Source organism: Gavialis gangeticus, unplaced genomic scaffold (genome assembly GCF_001723915.1).
Source record: "Gavialis gangeticus isolate Ggan-Ray unplaced genomic scaffold, GavGan_comp1, whole genome shotgun sequence".
Taxonomy (NCBI): domain Eukaryota; kingdom Metazoa; phylum Chordata; order Crocodylia; family Gavialidae; genus Gavialis; species Gavialis gangeticus.
Genome location: NW_017729012.1, coordinates 6,092,450 through 6,109,155, shown reverse-complemented (window position 1 = coordinate 6,109,155; position 16,706 = coordinate 6,092,450). Strand labels below are relative to the sequence as shown.

The window sequence follows — 16,706 nt, the reverse complement described above, 5'->3', positions numbered from 1 at the left end:
TTTTTTTTTTTTTTTTTTTTTTTTTTTTTTTTTTTTTAATAAATACAGGTTTTGCACTGACTGCAAAAATAAAGTACTTCGGGCATACAATATTCTTATTGGTGAGCTAGACTGCAGCAAAGAAAAGGGCTATTGTGCTGCACTTTATGAGGGTTTGCGTTGCTGTCCACATGAACGTCATATACATGTATGCTGTGAGACGGATTTCATTGCACATCTATTGGGTCGAGCTGAACCAGAGTTCGCAGGAGGGTATGAGTATGTAATTTGCTAGAGTGGGCTATCTAGCGCTTTGCTTCTTTATTTTTATCGTTGAATGTATATTGCAACGTGGTATTTTTTGCCTTGCTGCATAATAGACTTCTGTATGTAAACATTTGTATTTGAAGTATACCTTCTGGGTAATGCTTCAAAACAATGAACATTTCGTTATGGCCTCTTGACTTGAGCACTTCTCAACTTAGAAACAAGACTGGAAGAAACTGTTAAATGCCTTGCAATTCATTTGTTCACTCATTAGGGCTGCCTTGCTTTCACCATTAAGGTGATGGAGGTATGCGAAATAGAAAGGGAGCCCCAAGTCATACCATATATTTTGTATGTTTAAAAAAAAAAAAAATCCAGAATTCAAATATGAACTTAACTGCTGTCGTTCTATGATTTGGATTTTGGATGTTGTTATCCTAAAATATTCTAAAAGCAGTATAGTTCAGAACTTGAACTGCTAGGACCTCTTCCGTAAAGCTTTTGACTGGGGAGAGAAACAAGCATGTTACAATATTTACTCTTACTGGTTGTTACAATAATGATACGGTTGCTTTGTTGAAAGGTAACTAACTCATAAATTGGTATACGTGGCCATATGGCCTTTGCTTCGTAAACCATCTCTCAAACCAGAGACGCAACCCCCCGACAGAAGCTTGTTTGGTTGGATCCCCTAAACATTCAAAAGTATGACATGTCCTGCAATCCCTTTCATCACCAGCAGCCATGAACTGGTGGGATAACTCCCCAAAAGCCTCAGAACCGAGAGCACAATACAGCCATTAAGGTGCTGTGCATACACGGACATGTCATGAGTGCGGTGACACAGCTTCAGATTTTTGTTGTAGTCCTTTCTATTTTGCATCTGCATGCAGCAGTACAAAACTGGATAAACATAGTGTAATTATGCAAGAGTTTCTTCAACTTATTGAAAAACTCACCTGTTCAGCTGCTTTGAATGTACAGTAGTGTGTGACATGATTTGATATTGTGTGTTCTGGATATTGGTACGTCATTTGTAACCTTCTGTACTATGTGCAACCTTATTCTTCTAGGCGAAGGGAAAGGCATGCTAAGACAATAGACATTGCCCAGGAAGAAGTTTTGACTTGTCTGGGTATTCATCTTTATGAAAGACTGCACCGAATTTGGCAAAAGCTACGGGCTGAAGAACAAACATGGCAGATGCTTTTTTACCTTGGTGTTGATGCTTTGCGCAAAAGTTTTGAGGTGAAAACTGGTGGCTATTTTCAATTCTTGTAAAGACTGAGCAACTTGGAGTTAATGTAGGAAACCTTTAATATAATATAAATATAATAATAATACAAGAGTATATGTGGTTGGGAGGGACTTCCTAGGTCAGTGGCTCAACTCTTCTCCTGTTGTCTGCAGTAGTATTATAACTCCTAAAAGTGTTGATTCGTCATCACTGATGTATATTTCCATTATGATGTGAAATATTTCCTGGATGGGGGGAGAGAACGAGTGCAGTCCTTATGTTCTGATATAATGCGGCGATAGAGTGGATTCTCCATAGCTTTAACATGGGCAGAGGGACAGACTGAATTCCTGTCTACGCCACAATTGTTAAACGTGGTAACAGGAGTTCCCTTATTTTACCTTTAAGTACAGTAAAGATAGGGAATGTGTCTTTGATTTGTCATTGTGACAGAATGCTTATGTTCAAACTGAGCTGTATTCAGAAGATGCTTTGAAACTCTCTTTAAAATCCTCCAGTTCTAGTGACTGACCTAACTTTCAGTTGCTTTGGATCTCGTGTCTTTCAGTGCCTTTGGTATTAAAATAGCAAGTGTTTAATTGAAATAGCCTTATCATTTCTGTCTTTTTAAATTTATGTGGTTTCTTTCATAATAGCTCCACTCTTTAATTACTGCTTTATGTCTAAAATATTTTAAAATAAATGGAGAGAGAGAGAGAATCAGTTTAGGTAAAATAACCAATGTCTATAAATTCGTTTATTACTGCATATCCAATTTCTTGTTGATGGAGTTGTTTCAAAAAGCATAGCAGTAGGAAGATCCTGATTTCAGGTTGTAATGTAACACGTTTTTTGAGAAAGCTAAAGTATGTTTTCAGTTAAACTAGTGAAAGTTACTAAAATTTAATCTTACTGTGTTTGTTCTAAGTGCAGGCTATAAAGGGAACTTATAAGGCTGGGTATGAATATACAGTGACCAGCTAGCATAACACTTCTAGTTTAGCTTAAACTGCTTTCAAATTAACATAAGGAGTGTATCTATTCATGCAATTTGTGTGCCTGAATAAACTCCTGGTGCAGTTCACACCAGAGTTTATTGCTCCCAGGTGCAGCATTTACATGTGTGCCTGGGACTGCACCATATTGAGCCGGGGGGGGTGCATCCCTGTCTGTCAGGGCACCTGGAGGGTCAGCCTGCCAGCCTGGAGCTGCTCTGCCCTGGCTCGCTGTGCTGCAGAGGAGCTGGCTGGGGCAGTCAGATGCTACGGTGTGACGCTAGCTGGCAGGCAGACCCTACACTGTAGCACCCTCATGCCCCAGCCAGTCCCTGTCACTGTCTGCATGTGCATTGCAGCAAAGCTAATTCGTGTACTCTGACCTAAAAGGGGCGGATGTGTAGATGGTAACACTTTACTGAGGAGCTAATCAGTCAACTCTGCACTAACGTGCACATGTAGATGGCCCCAAGGAGAACCAGAAACTGTCAGTCTTGCTACAAACAGAATGCGTTCATGCAGAATTACATGACTATAACTAACCATGTAGGCAAGTCCATGTTCTTAGCGTTCCATATATTATGAAATAATCTGATGTCAGATATCCCAATGATGAGCTACACCCTTTTAATGATAATTGCCACTAGCCTTAATGTTGAAAGCCAGAAACTTTCTTTTACTCATCGTATACGGGCTGTTTTGACCAAGGAATACTGATTAATTCTGTTTCAGTACTGCTTATGTCTGCTGCCTTTCAGCTTTTTAGTGCTACAGTTCAGCTTGGGTGCTCAACCTCCAGGCCATGGGCCATATGTGGCCTACAGAGCCATCATATCTGGCCTGCGGGGCTCCCCGTAGGTCAGAAAATTTGGCAGTGGGAGAGCAGTGGCCATTAGTATGGCCACCCTTCCCCCAGCCAGATTCCCAAACCCCAGGATCCACACGGCCTGTTGGAGCCCAGCGAAGCTTCATTCCCACAGCTGGGCCAGGCCAGGCCAGGCCATGCCCTTCCCCTCTCCCCACATCTCAATCAGTGCCAGACCACACTCCCTTTTCCCTCTGCAGGGCTGGGTTAGGATTGGGCCATACCTCCTTTCTTCTCTTGGGGCCAAGCCCCCTTTCCCTGAGGGGCTGGGTTGGGGCTGGACTGTCTGCCTCTGTGCATCTGGATGGTGGCTGTTGCACTGCCCTGGGTGCTGGATTGGGACCGGCCAGATCAGGCCCATGGATAGATCAGGCATTGCCCATCTGGCCCGCTGGGGAAAAAAGTTTAAGCACCACTGGTTTAGCTTAAAGATTTTTTTTTCATTGACATTTCTTGAAAGAACTTAAATTTTTATACCGATACATTTTAATACACAAGTCTTCAGGGAGCTGCCTTCTCCCAAATTCTAAATCTAAACCTGAATTGATGCATTTTTCCCTAAAGTGATGAGAGAGAATTCAGTCATCACAGAAACATTGGAGAAACAGTTTGTTAATATGCCTTTTTTGTTTCCCTTTTTATTTTACACAAATGGAAAAGCTTGATTTTTTTTTTTTTTTGGGTTGGGGGATGATAATTTCTCTAAACAGACTTTCAATTTTATGAATAGATGGCCGTGGAAAAAGTGCAGGGTATTAGTCGACTGGAACAACTCTGTGAAGAGTTCTCAGAAGAAGAAAGGGTACGAGAACTAAAACAAGAGAAGAAACGGCAAAAAAGAAAGAACAGGCGGAAAAATAAGTGTGTATGTGAGATTCCTGCTCCTTTGCAAGCATCAGAAGAGAAAGAAACAAATCAGGAGAAGGTAAATGCTGCTGATCAGTATCTTAACTTTCTGCTGCCATTAAATAACTATTCTCAGTAATACAGGAATAGCTTTGCCCATCACCCTATTGTTTCAGAGATCCTGACTTTTTTATGGGTTGGAGCTAATTTTTGGAATGTCTCACTGCTAGAATTTGGTACCTTTTGGAGATAAGTCTGCCTTCTTGTAAAGGAATAGTTTATGATTAAGCCCACTCAGGTTTATGGTCACTCGAACTGTATGTGATCGTGAAGTCATCTAAAATAAAAGGCCTGCCAATAATGGCTTTTTGTGAATACTCTGTTTGCTGTTGCTTCAAGACGTGCTGTTGTAAATCCAGCTGTTGTGGGGACGACTAGGGTGGGATCCTCTGGTCCAGTGTACGGCATGTTCCAGCGCGGAAAGCGAGACTTGTACTTTTTGGAGGGGCAGAAATAACAGATGCATATATGTGAAGGAAAGCTAATTTTGTGGGAGGACTATTTTTTTTTTTTTGTAGGTGTAGTAGGAAGGTAGGACAAAGGCTAATATTTGCTGACTTGTGTTTTCATACTTTCTGACTGTTTCTTGACTTTGTTTAAAGGAGAATTCTGACTTCATGGAAAATAGTTGCAAAGCCTGTGGTAGCACAGAAGACAATAGCAGTTGTGTAGAAGTAATTGTTACCAATGAAAGCACTTCATGCACCTGTCCTGGCAGTGGCACTCTGTTGGGTTCACCTAAAATAAAGAAAGGTATATGTTTTGTATGTTAAATTTCATATCTCTCATTCTGGAAAGCCTGTGGGGAAGATATTTTCAAGTATTTAAATTTTATTCTTTCAACTTTTTTTTTTTAAGAGCCGTTTGTTTATAGAGGCCTGACTAGAAGATTTTTAACTGCTACTGTCAATTTACAGTAACCTCTCCTTTCATCCCAGGTTTATCTCCACATTGTAATGGTAGTGATTGCGGCTATTCATCTAGCATGGAGGGCAGTGAAACGGGATCTCGGGAGGGTTCAGATGTAGCCTGCACCGAAGGCATTTGTAACCATGATGAAAATGGTAAGTCAACACAGACTTAAAGTTCATATTGTCCTAGTTGAAAGCCTAGCAAGTGGATCTCTGAGACACGCGCTGTCTTTTAGGTGATGACTCGTGTGTCCATCGCTGTGATGAGAAAGAGGAAGATGGGGATAGCTGTGTGGAGTGTTGGGCTAATTCTGAAGAGAACACAAAGGGCAAAAACAAAAAGAAGAAAAAGAAAAGCAAAACTTTGAAGTGCGAGACCGAGCACGTAAGGACAGCAGCGTCTTTTTAGGATGCTAACTAAATTGCATGTTTTTTGTAATACAATTACTTCAGCTTTCACAACTTGTCTTGCAGCGAATGATGTAAGCAAGGTAGCACGGGTCTTTCTGTCGTCCTCCCTCATTCATACCTTTGCTTGAAATGGTTAATCATACTAAGTCCTGGATAAGATTATGTCAACTACTTGTGGACGTTTGTATCTCATTTCTTCCTCCTGCCTCTTACCCCTTTCCATATACTTCAACTCTTGCAGGGAAGGGAGGGACACCTCTGATAAGCCAGTTATTTTTATAGTCCCTTTATCAGTAGTACCTGAGGGAAGACACACAATTAGCATAGCAAATCCTCCTATTTCCAGTTATTCTAGTCAGGCACTGAAATCTTCTTTCTAAGTGGTGCTTTATTGAACTGTAATGACGCAAGACTGTTTCTTGAATGTATCAAACTTAATGTCCCAATGTGATATCAAATCAGTATTGCAGGTCAGAGAAACCAAACTTCCAGTAATTCTTTGTAAATTGTCTTACCTCTTAGATTCAGAAACTTGGAAGCTGTATTACAGATCCAGGTAATCGTGAGTCCTCAGGAAATATTGTGCGCACAGAATTTCATCGTGACAAGACCAAAGACATGCATGCTGAAAGCTGCTGTAGCTCAGAAAAAAATGGGAAGCAATTGCCTTGGTTTGAGCACAGGAAAAACATGTCACAGTTTGTAGAACCTACAGAACCAGCACCCGCTCCTGATTCTGGAAAAGGTGCCAAGAGCTTAGTTGAGCTCCTTGTAAGTAATATATTTGAATTTTAAGCGTGTTAAAATATGCTCCTTCTAAAGCATTTGGAGTTGGCACTAGGAATAGGGAATTTAGCATGTAATATAAGTGTGTAGAGTTAGTACAGTGAAGAGATAACAGAAGGTGCTTATCAAACCTTTTTCAGTGGTCTGTTTGCCATTTGTGTGTGTAGAGATGTTGATGAAGGCAGCCTTAAAGGAAGAGTGTATATATAACTTCAGTTTTTCAGGAATGTGTAAGTATTGCGACAGTGGAATAATAGTTACAGTTGCAATGTTGAAATTATCCATTCTCTCAAGTGTGGGTACCAGCACAGATCTTGCTTCTCAGACAGGTTTTCTTCCTTGCTTTGCATCCCTGTATTCTCAAAGCTGCGTATTATCACCTGTCACTTGAAAATGGGAGAAAACTCTAGCAAAAGGTAGAGCTAGTTAGCTTCAGGGTTCACTGCTGAAGGTGGTATAACATTATGAATCAAAGTAAAGTGAGTTAGTTAAGTCTTGCTGTCATCATGTGAAGGTTATCTTTTGTTCAAACAGCTGTATGCCTTGAACATGACTAGTCACATACATGAAACTCCTGGACCAAAGACACTAATTTGAAATATTGCACAGCATATGCAGTCCTATACAGGGAGAGCAGTAGTCAGGTTTTTAACTACCTTTTTTCATTTGTAGGATGAATCCGAATGCACTTCTGATGAGGAAATCTTTATCTCGCAAGACGAAATACAGTCATTTATGGCAAACAACAAGTCTTTTTACAGCAATAGAGAACAATACCGACAGCATCTGAAGGAGAAATTTAATAAATACTGCCGCTTAAATGATCGCAAGAGGCCCATTTGTAGTGGTTGGTTGACAACAGCTGGAGCGAACTAAATACAATAAAATAGCTCTGTCTTTCATTGAAATCCTCGAGATGACTACTGCGCCTTCTCTTTCAAAAACTTAATTTAGTGACTTATGGCAAAATTTTATCTTAAATCAATGTGATTCTTTTTTTTTCTTTTTTTGGGGGGAGGTTGGTGGAGGTGATTTCATTAATTTTGATCTTTCTTCAGGCTTGTATCTTTAGTTGAGTAGCTGTGCAAGCCTCTCTTATAATTTAAGCCATCTCTTTTCATTAAATGTTTCTCTTACTGTGAGACTTACAAAAAAAAAAAGCAACCTAGTGGCAAAGTAATGTTGTACCTATAATTCTGTACAGAATGACAATGAGCTGAATATAAGATTTTACAAAGTAGACATCCATTTGCAAAATGTTTTGGATGTAATATGTTAAAGCGCAATGTGCAAAATTTAAATAAAGAATATTTATTAATATGCATAGTAAAAGTTGGCTTACATGTTTCTACTTTTCATAACACTAGACTTGAGTGTTAGCAGATCAGCTGTTTTCAGCGCAGCGAGACAGATGCACCTTTTCATGAGTTCATAGCTTTCTGATAGCCAAACTAGCGTATGAAAAAGAGTTGCCAGTCAAATTAACTTCAGTGCGATATTTGAAGTCAAGTCAGTAGATCACAAATCCTTGATGAGCTGGTTGTTGTGACAAAGTGAAGAACACTTGGTAAATGCTGTGAGGATCCTAGATTTCTAATGAACATACATGATTTGTAGGTTGAGCTTTTCGTATCAAATGTAGGAGAGGTTCCCCTTAAGATTTGCTGCTTTATTGGAAGTTTCTCCACCTCTCATTTGCTTCCCTAGCTACAACTGACTTTGAAACTTCATTTGAATCAACTGGGATTTAAATAAGCAAATAGCAAACAGATTTTCAACTTCTGGAGGCTTGCTTGATGGAGAAGTAGTTGCTTTGGTTGGTGGAAGTCTGGAAGGAGATTGTTGCGTCAAACATAAACATACCTTCATCCTTAACTTTTTTTTTTTTTTTTTTAAATATATGGTAATAATTATGAGAGAGAACTTATTGGTGTCATGGGATCATCTCTGAAGCAATGAAAATAGGGGACATGTACCAGCCTTATGAAATGATTAGTCTTCAGGCTTCTAATTCTAAATAGACTCTAACTACAGGAGTCATCTGGCTGTACCTGGTAAGCCAGTTTCAAATGGAAAAAAGCTGCACTGTCTCCTAACTGTAGAGGTGATAACCCCGATAACCCCTATATCCAGCTTTTACCTTTTGTACTTTGTACTCTAAGAAAGGTACAATAGCACACTCAACACCCACACGTCCAATCAACTGCATGTTATTTCTCCTGTGCAGTGTCTTTCCTTTTTCTGTACAAAGTACAGTAGTTTGCCATCCCTCTCTCCTCACAAAAAGCTTTTTTTTTTTTTTCTTTTCTTAATTTTAAAGTACTATAAAGGAATTTTAGCATCTTTCTTTTCTCTGGTTGTGTATTCAATCATATTTCAGGAGGTTACCAATCAATTGCAAGTATTCATAACTGCACAGGGGCTGGTACAGCTGTTTGGTGCTCTGCTGTACAGTTTGGGTGCATAGCCCAGGGGTAGGAAGAAGGCCATACACTGATAATTATAACTCGTGGGATGTGGAGAGGGTTGATTTTAAAAAAAATACATCTGTACACAAAACCAAAGCGCACAAATTTGTAATGAAGATGCAAAACTGACCTATAGTGGAGGCTCTGTATTTAAGATTTTTTTTTTTTAAATACAACAAAAGTGGGTTATGTTCTGCTGAACTTCCACTAACTTAAAAAAAGAAAGGGAAAAAAAAAAAGACTTTCTCAACACAAGCTTCCAGTTCATGTAGAAGTGTATAGTCTTTCAAATTAACCAGTAACAAAACTGTGGTCTTTGAGTCTAAAATAGTGGAGTCGCAGATTGATCAATTAATCTCTGATCTTGCCTCTGTCTTATACATTATAAGGAAGAAAAGAACAATCTAACTGAAACTGCCCCTACATATTTCTGAACTGCTCAGCTACCTTCGCTGGAAAAGAAAAGTGAAGTAATTACGTAGCCATTTGTGTCAAATTGGAGTCTTGTCTGAACCATTTTTTGGCTTGGAATAAGGCGTAAGCAGAATGACAGAGAGATTTTTGTCACCTTTTGGTTTCCATCTCCTGTGTTTTGGTTGATTTACCAAGAAACAAATGGTCAGATGCTAGTAATCAGTAATATGTATATTGGTTGGCTTTCTTTGCATTCACAAGATAGAAATTATATGCCTGAGGTCTCTGGACCAAAGCTGGGTTTTGTCTGTTTTGGAAGGAAAGGCCCTTCTGCTAGTAGGCACTGAATTCTCCATGGTTTTCTGCTTCCTGTGGAGACAGGTAGGTAGCTGTCCTGGAGGGCAGAGGTGCACCTTATAGACTAGCTCTTGCTGAAGAAAGCTTATGCATCTTTGATTCAGTTAGTCTATAAGGTGCATCTCTGCCTCACCTACTTATTGTGAAAAAAGTCAGATTTCTGAAAAACAGGGAGTTCCTTCATAACTAGTTAAAGTTTCTTGCAGGATATCTTGTACAGGGGCTGTTCTTAGTTGCATGTTCTTTTAAACTGTGCTGGCTGCTCTGAAGCTGAAGTAGAAGGGTACCCATCTTTGAGGGGGCAAAGTTCATCTAAATCAGGAGGGCTGCCAACTGAAAACAGAGTGGGAGAAAAGGGGGTATAACTTAGCACTCACTGGAACAGCCTTAATCATGGCATCAAGGGGCCTAAAGAGAGGGGATTCTTTAATTGTCGGGGTCCAGGCTCTAAACATGGGTGTAATAAACCAGAAGAATTGTAGGAGCTTATTTATGAGCATAACAATTCAGTGTGGTTGATTATTACTGAAACCTAGTGGGAAGATCTGCCTAAAAGGAAAGTTCAAAAGCTATGCTCCTAACCTGCGTAAGAGTGATTTAAGCAAGCAAAAGGAAAGTGAAAATGGCTCTGGACTTTTTAATAGTAGTCTTTTTTTTCTCTCTGAGGCATTACTGATTTGAAATTTTATTTGAATAGGGAATTAAAACAAAAAGCAAACCATTTTTTGACTTGTTTTGAAGCAAGTACCTCAAAAGATCCTGGATTAATTTTTGTACCTGACTACTCCTGAGTTGGGTTTGATCCTTGTGTTTCTAGCTCCTGGGTCAGCCCCCTTACCTTCCTCCCCCCACTTCAGCTGAGTGACTTAGGTTATTTAAGTAGGACCCTAGACCCTGCCTCTCCATGGTAACTTCCAGTTACCTTACAGTAACTGATTCTTCCACGTTTTGTCCACATATAGATCCTGTGACCTGCCTCTTCCTCCTGCCACTGAGGATTCCTATAGAGCTCTGGCTCTGTGTTAGTGAAGGACCTGCGTGGCTGTTGGGCATAGTCCACCCTTTGTGCTCTCCCACGTAGAGACCTGCAAACCTAGAGAGACTAACAGACGTCACAGGCCAGAAGAATTTGATCTCAGGCACGTGGGCTTACATGCACATTCGCAGTAAAATCCGTGTGGACAACGTACCTTGAAGAACCGTAATTACCGAGTACCAATCTTTTTCTTTTCTTTTTTTATCAAGGTAGCTGAGTCGTACATCTAATTACAGTACAACCCAATTATCTAGCACTGAAACATGGGGTCACGTTCCCCTGACACCTCATTGAGGCAGTTTCCAATGTAATTGTTAACTGCATGAAAAATTTCTTTCTTATCCAGAAGCTCTTATGCATGCAAAGTCTTTCTCGGTAAAGAAATCAAGGTTGTAGAGTAGAATTACATGGACAGAGTTTCCAATGTGTGAAGGACTAAAAGAGATTGGCAATATGAAATGGAGGCTTGGCGTTGGTACAGAAAGCTAAGAAGAAAGGGATTAATGTCTGGAAGAAGTGCATGTGATGTGACATCTTTATATAAATATGCATCCTCTTCTCTTTAAAGAACTGTCTTGGCTAATAATCAAGAGCATCCCCTTGACTTTTTTTTTTTAAACCATTATTTCAAGGCCTCTGTTTCTTTTCCTTATGATCCCTCATTTTCAAATGCCAGAAAAAAACAAAGGCATATTCAAAGACATGCACGCTCTTAACATTTTTGTCCACTTGATGGCGCTTCTCTGGTTCTGTATTGCTTTTGGTGAACAATTCTAAGTATGCTCATATTTTCAGCTTCTACAGAGGAAGAGCTCTTAAGTTCCCTGATCCTTTCATGTGAGTCACCGAAATGCAACTTTGTTTTAAAAAATCTAAATAAATGTAAATGTCACTGATTTAAAAAAAAAAAAAAAAAATCCCCGCCCCGGCTTCAGTGAAGTCCTGTATGCTTATGGCTGATTGGATTTATTGGGATTTAGACTTCTTTAGCTTAATTATGTCTATATTCCAACTTGGAAATGGATTTAAAATCAAGTTGAAGTCAAGCAGGAATTTAAGACGGTTACCAAGCAAGACGTAGGAAAAGCATCTGTTTCAGTGGGCTCTCCTATCAGGTGGCTGCTTCTGAAGGTTGCCCGAAGAAGGTAAGTAGACCCTGAAGAACAGTATTTGGACATTAGATATTCTGCTTTTGATAGGAGTGACTCCAGGGAAAATCACTAGGAGCATCTTGTATTTACTAGCAGGGAAACTTGGTACCCGCTTGCAAGAAAAGTTGCATCCAGAAGGGAAGTCCAAAGCAGAAATGTTCTGTAGAGTTCGTAGCTCCCCTCCACACAACCAGCCAAATCTATTCTGTGAATTCGGAACAGAGAGAGAGGTTCATCTGGTTTCTTAGCAAAGATGGGCCTGAAACCCTAAACCTGATTACCTGGAAGCTACAGGAAATGCAACTGATACAAATGTTGTGACTCTGGATCTAGTTTAGTTCTCATGCTCTGTAGTGGGGTTGTGTGTGTGTGTAGTTAGAATATAAGTGACAGCTTGCTTTTGCAAGAGCCATGTGCACCCATAATGCTGGCTTTTGACCTGGAGAATTTTCCATGTAATTTTACTATTAGTCTTATGTTTGGCATATACAGAGTCATGAGAATACCCATATGAGCAATGAAAAATGTGCATAGCACTATCATGATCATGCTTTTTTAACATTTAGTAGACAATTTAATTGGGAATTACAAGGGCTCAGCATCTTTCGGGCCCTCAATTTCTTGCATGTCATTACAGCAACTGGCCTATTTATTTGCATGCAGTTTTCTAGACTAAGATGTGTTAATTTGTAGTCTGCGTAGTTTGCTGATACCCCAAGTGTATACTTTCAAAACTTTACGTGAATATGGGTGGAGCAGCAGAGACCCAGCTTTCTGTTTCTCCTTTCATATAAATTAAATATCCTTGTTTTTGCCTCTTCTGTTTCCAGTTATCAGTTTCCTCAAGGAATTTATACTAATTTTTAAAAAATGATCTTTGTTTCTTGAGGTGGGACCTGACTGCTCTTAATGAAGCTTTGCTATCCTGCAGAGGAACTCTTCCATTTGATCATATAAAATGTGAAACCCTTCTTTAAATCACTTTTCTGTGACTCCGCACATTTACCTTAAAAATAAGATATGGGATATTTGTTCTATGGTAGAGGGCTATGCTTTGCTGTTTTGAAAATAAATGTTTATTTTTTGTATTACAGACTGTAATGAAATCCGCATTAGATAAATTTCCCTCAGTTAAAAATAAAAACAAAACCCCAAACAAACCCTCCTTACATTCCCCACTGTGCCAAAAGTACTGTGGTTTATAAGTGGAATGATCATCCTAACATTTAAACAGTTTATATCGAGCCTCACTCATTCCTGAGGTAATTCATTTGCTTTCATTGGAGTAAAACCTAGAATAATTTTTTTCTCTTTTGTGGTTTAACTCTTCTGCAAAAATGGCCATATATTTGTTTGTTCTTAATTATGTACCTCTTTGTCCCCAGCATGTAAATTTGTAGGTAAAGTTCCAGGCCATTGTCAACTGCTAAACCTTACAACTCTGGATTTGAAATGAACCCTGGTGCAGTTATGACGCATATAAAACTGTGGCTATAATTATCCTGGGGCCTGAGGTGCACGGTCAACTTGTATCTTATTTATCATATGTAGTTCAGTTTCAGGTACTAAGTACAAAGTAGTGTCTGATCTTGCTGGACATGAAGATCCAGGAACTGGTATTGCTCCCATTTAACTGAATGGTAACATTTTTATTGGCTTCAGTGGGAACATGACTGGTTTCTAAGCAAGTGATATGAGTCACTCTACAAATGTTATTTCACTAAGGATGGAAGTTGAACCATTATCAGCTTACTTATTTTACAGACTTCCTTTAGCTGCAGATTGCAAGTTTTCACTTGGCCTTTGAAGCCTGTCATGGTTACCATACCAGTGACTATCATTTTTTATTTTATTGCATGTAGCCACATACTTTACCTGGAGTCAGAAAGCACTGGTGATTTAGTTTGCATATTAACTTTGCTCAGAAAAAAATCATGAAACAAATCCTTTCCTGGTGTCACTACACTAAAAGCGAGTTTTGCAACATGGATTAATTTAACCCAGGCTAGGATCCATTGGCAAAATTGCATTGACTTAATTGACACCCGAAACAGACCCTTATTGTCAACTGCAGGAATATTACTTTTGGACTTCTGTCCTGCAGAAGTTTTTCTCTTTAAATTTTGGGCATGATCATTTTGTATTCCAGACAGTTTCTGAAACCAAGTAAAAACTTAGCTGGTCCCAGTCACTTTGTGCTTGTTTCTGTTTAGCCTGTATCAGGGCGGGGGCGCTCCCCTTCCAGCTCGCTCAGTCGTTAGCAGTTCTTTCTTTAAAAGTTTCGTATCTCTTGTCAGTGTTCCCTCCAGAGTTGGTATTGTTGGGTTTTGCCCAGGAAACTTTTTATAGCCTAGTCCTGTGAAATGCTAAGCAACTTCCGAAAGGTGCCTCGTGGCCTCAACTCCCTGACCTGCAGCCTGGTAGGGTTACATGGTGTGCAGCTGCTTCAGTATATAGCATTTGGCCCAGTTTTCAGAGGTGCTGTACACTTCTGGCTGCCACTGAAGCTGTGGTTCAGCACCTCTGAAAATTAGGCCCATTATGGCGAGACTTAACCCCATGGGACTCATTTCTTGAAGAACGTCTTTACCCCCTGTACTTTGAGGGGCTGCCAAGGCATCATTGGGGAGATGTAGTAATTGCACAGTTTACCTTTTGGCTCTTCAGCTTCCCCTTTGCGCACCTCGCAGATCTAAATCAAACCCAGTCCTTTAGTTTAACAGGCAGTTCAATTGTTTCACACTTGCAGCTAGAGATTTGTTGCCATTTGAGGGGCTGGAGAAATTTTGATGATTGCCGATCCAAGCTGCAAAAAAGACGAATTGTGAACTCTTAGGTTAAAACAGTTTCCTATCCATAAAATGGTATCGATAATCTTTCCTTTCTCCCATCCTTTGTCTATTTAACCTGTTAACTCATCAGGACAAGGCCTTCCTGTGTGCAGACAAAGTGCAACACAGAGGTGCCCTCATCTTGGTCCTTAATGATCTCTACTAAAAAGCAGCAGGTTTACAAAGTGACAGTCCCTATTTACCATCATCCCAGGTTTGTTCCTGCAGTATCTGCTAGCAACTTCCTCAGTCTTTGGGGGAGAATGGGCAGTTTTGCCTCTTTAGGAGATGCCAAGGGCTCCTTAGGCTGGGGGCTGCAACATTTGGAGTCCAAATGGGAAAGATTGAGGTGTAACAGAAATGTAAAATTAAATATTTGACTTAAAATAATTGACAGTCGCATTTGATCTGTCTCCAAAAGTGGTCCAGAGCCTGTCATTTGCTATCTGTACTACTCTGATCCTGCATTTAGACTGGATGTTGGTTTTGTGCTATTGATGTTGTAGAGCCACTGTTCTGTAGTTTTGGTCAGTGTAAAGGGACGCAGATCCTGAGGATCTGTATTTATTTGTTAAATATGCACTTCTAATCCCCAATTCATTATCAAACCAGTTTAAGTGATCAGGAACTGGTTTAAACCTGTAACACAACAGACATTCAGTGCACATAAACCAGCCTGAAAATGGCAGAAACTGGTTTGAGATGAACCTGGTTGAATGTAGTATCAGACTGAACTGATTTACCTCAAACTGGTTTATGCAATGTCTGTCCCCGACGCCCTGCTGTGGTGCTGAGACCGGTGGGATTGAACAGTCGGGGCTTTTGGAGGGAGCGGGCTGACCTGGGCAGTCTGGGCCCAACCTCATTCCTATGGAAATAATAATAATAATAAAAAATCCCCTGGGTGCAGAGCCAGGCACTTGGGTCGGAGTCAAAGCATTTGGTGGAGGAGTGTTTTGCTGACGCTGAATCCGCTCTGTTTTTATCACTGTTCATCTGTCATTGGCGTAGAGCGTTGTGGTAGGTGCCTTGCTTACATTAAACGGTCATGCGTGTCCATCCCTTTGATCTGTTGGCGTTTCTGTGATGCCTGCAGTGTCAGAACTTGTCCCGAGCGCCGAGCCATCAAGCCGGGTGCCCTCCTCCCTCTTGTGAGGTGTGGGAGTGCCCTTCCAGTCGTGCGTGCGGGGAGCCACCGTGACTTGCACAGGGTCACCTACCCAGTCTGTGGCAGAGCTGGGGACGGCACCCTACTGTCCCACCACCAAATCCTTTTGCCTACGAGACAATTTTGGCCTTAATGATGTATGGAGGCACTTATTTGTCAAGCCAGGAGCCCTGGGGCTCTGGACGTGCCATGCTGTTTGTACCCCACCTTACTCCCATGAGTGTCGAGCCTGACCAGGTGAGACAGTGGAAAGGTGAGGGAGACGGTACTGTTTCATTCCCCTGCTTTCCCCCGGGAGCTGTGGGAGCAGAAGGCTGCTGTCCTGATGGGCGAGGTACTGTTTTGTCACCGCTCTTTGCTCCCAAAGCAGGGTAACAAAATAATACCTTGTCCCTCAGGACACCAGCCTTTTGCTCCCTCAGGCAAAGGCTGCTGTCCTGAGGGGCGAGGTACTGTTCTGTTACCCCACGTTGCCCAGGCAACCTGTGGGAGCAGAAGGCCACTGTCCCAACGGACAAGGTACCATTTCGTTAGCCCGCTTTACCCAGAGGCAAAGCCGGGTAACAAAATACTGTCGAGACACCAGGCTTTTGCTCTCTCAGGCAAAGGCTGCTGTCCTGAGGGACGAGGTACTGTTTTATTACCCCCACCCCCCTTCCCCCAGGGGCTCTGCAGGAGCAAAGCGGGGCAACAAAATAATACTGTGCCCCTCAGGACAGCAGCCTTTTGCTCCCTCTGGCGAAAAACGACTGTCCCCAGAGACGTTGCCCTACTTCGCTCCCTCAGATGCTCCTTGGGTAAAGAGCCAGCAGCGCGGACAACTTCCTGACCCGCCTTCCCCTCAGGGCATGTGAGGCAGCTGCGTGCCGGCGCCCCCCCCGCGCTTCCCCCGCGTGTGGACGCGCTCGGCCACGTGCCGGCGGC

The 16,706-nt window shown here is 41.2% G+C and overlaps 1 protein-coding gene across 1 annotated transcript in view; it reads left to right on the top strand.

Annotated features, from left to right (window-relative positions):
- The window catches only part of GGNBP2 (gametogenetin binding protein 2), a 27,987-nt gene extending 20,298 nt beyond the window's left edge, over nucleotides 1-7,689 (top strand). Inside the window, exons 5-12 of the mRNA XM_019511106.1 lie at nucleotides 49-252; nucleotides 1,320-1,494; nucleotides 4,074-4,268; nucleotides 4,852-5,002; nucleotides 5,188-5,313; nucleotides 5,397-5,545; nucleotides 6,094-6,342; nucleotides 7,030-7,689. Coding sequence (XP_019366651.1) covers nucleotides 49-252; nucleotides 1,320-1,494; nucleotides 4,074-4,268; nucleotides 4,852-5,002; nucleotides 5,188-5,313; nucleotides 5,397-5,545; nucleotides 6,094-6,342; nucleotides 7,030-7,233 — 1,453 coding nt within the window. The 3' untranslated portion in view covers nucleotides 7,234-7,689. The remainder of the gene's footprint in view (nucleotides 1-48; nucleotides 253-1,319; nucleotides 1,495-4,073; nucleotides 4,269-4,851; nucleotides 5,003-5,187; nucleotides 5,314-5,396; nucleotides 5,546-6,093; nucleotides 6,343-7,029) is intronic.
- Nucleotides 7,690-16,706: the final 9,017 nt, after the last annotated feature.